General features: G+C 46.8%; 1 protein-coding gene across 1 annotated transcript; it reads left to right on the top strand.

The window, feature by feature from the left end:
* The first annotated feature begins 574 nt into the window (after positions 1–574).
* On the top strand, positions 575–1,583 carry LOC116848384. The gene is made up of 2 exons (XM_032824390.1): positions 575–908; positions 1,003–1,583. The coding sequence occupies exons 1-2, from the start codon at positions 575–577 to the stop codon at positions 1,581–1,583; spliced, it is 915 nt and encodes a 304-aa protein (XP_032680281.1).
* Positions 1,584–1,882: the final 299 nt, after the last annotated feature.

Below are 1,882 nucleotides of genomic sequence, written 5' to 3'. Positions count from 1 at the left end.
TGTATAACGTGGCCATCATTGCCAGAGGAAATTTCATATCGATCCTCAAGGAGAGGATGGACGCAGCCTTGAGGATAATTCAAACCTGGTACAGAAAGAAGGGACCATCTAAGACCTCGGCAGTGATCTTTACCAGGAAATACAAATCCGAACACATAGAGCTCTGGAGCAGGGAAATAACTTACACAAGCTTGGTGAAGTATCTTGGAGTGATCCTGGATGCTAAACTGAGCTGGCTGCCAAACCTCGAGAAGAAGAGAAGAAAGTTCTATACCACCATGTGGGCTTGTAGAAGAGTAATGGGTAGAAACTGGGGGCTTCAACCCAGGGCTGCCCTTTGGCTGTATAGGACGGTGTTGCTGCCAAGACTAACTTATGCAGCGGTAGTATGGTGGCCGAGAATGGAGAGGGTGGGAGCCAGGAACCTGTTAAAAAGCCTACAGGATAGTTATCTGAGGACTGTGACAGGGACCATGAGAACCACCCCGACGGAGGCGCTGGAAGTAGCTCTCTGCTGCCCACCTCTCGGTCAGCTGATAAAATACTAAGCCAGGAGAACGGCTTATAGACTTAGATGGGGGAATGGAAAAATACCGGTCTAGGACACACTAGACTGGGACTTTCTCAGAAGTACCCCTTCATGTTAAAACAGGATAGAATTCCAAGAAAACATCAGTTGGGGAAGAAATTTAAAGTTTTAATACCAACTAGAGACGACTGGAACAAGTCTAAATTACTAGCTGATCCAAAAGTGGATCTTTGGTTCACAGACGGATCGGGTGCAAATGGTCGGTATGGGGTAGGAATCTATGGGCCGAAAAGAAACCATAGAGAAAGCATACTTCTGGGCGGGCTGGCCACGGTCTTTCAAGCCGAGGTGATGGCCATCCTGAGCGGAAACCCTTGCTGTAAAGGATAGTGCAAACCAGCACTTTTACATATGCTCTGATAGCAGAGCGGCCATACATACCCTTGCAAAGACCACTACAGAATCGGCTGTAGTTTGGGACTGCATGCAGGCATTAGCTAGATTGGAAGAATCTAACAAGATAACTCTAGTATGGATCCCAGGACATCAGGGATTTCTCGGGAACGAGATAGCCAACGAGTTGGCCAAGCTGGGGACCCAAATGGACCCAGCCACGCAGATCGTTGGAGTACCTTTTGTAACGGGAATCAACATCATCAGAGGATGGCTTGAGCGGGAGCACGTTGGCTCCTGGAGAGCGGTGGGGGGCTGCCGGACAGCTAAACGGCTAATGGAGCAACCATCGCCGGGGAGAGCCGACGAGCTCCTGGCCATGAACAGACTAAGGCTGAAGGTGGGATTGGGTCTTCTCACGGGACACATCACACTGAGGAGCCATCTAAACAAACTTGGGCTTACGGAACAAAGCGACTGCCTCCTATGTGGTGAGGAGAGAGAGGACAGCGCCCACATTTTATGTCGGTATCCTGTACTCATATGTAAAAAGTATAGATCCTGGGGCTGCATGTTCATGGAGCCTGAGGATCTAAACGAAAAAAGGGTTAGCAGCTTGATTGACCTGGCGTCAGATACTAGGCTGGGTTTATTAGCGTAATCCTAAAAAAAAGAGCGGGAGGTCACAATGGAACTTCTAGATCTAGGTGACGTAAGGGCATTAAAGTGCCCACCTGCTCCACTACTACTACTACTACTACTACTACTATAACAACAAATGTTGGTATTTCTTTGGTAAGTCAACTGCAGATGCAACATAATAAATTTTATTTCTATCTATATCAATTTACTATATTCTTTCCTTCCTTACAACTTTTTCCTTTCACTTTATCTTCCTTCCATTTTATTTTTTTCACAAGTGTTCCAAAGATACAAGTGTTTCAAATGTCGTGACATTGG

Source organism: Odontomachus brunneus, unplaced genomic scaffold, assembly GCF_010583005.1.
Source record: "Odontomachus brunneus isolate Ranch 3 - 2012 unplaced genomic scaffold, Obru_v1 Obru_scaffold_094, whole genome shotgun sequence".
NCBI classification, from domain to species: Eukaryota; Metazoa; Arthropoda; class Insecta; order Hymenoptera; family Formicidae; genus Odontomachus; species Odontomachus brunneus.
Note: the sequence above shows the minus strand (reverse complement) of the source record. Positions and strands in the feature narration are given on the sequence as shown.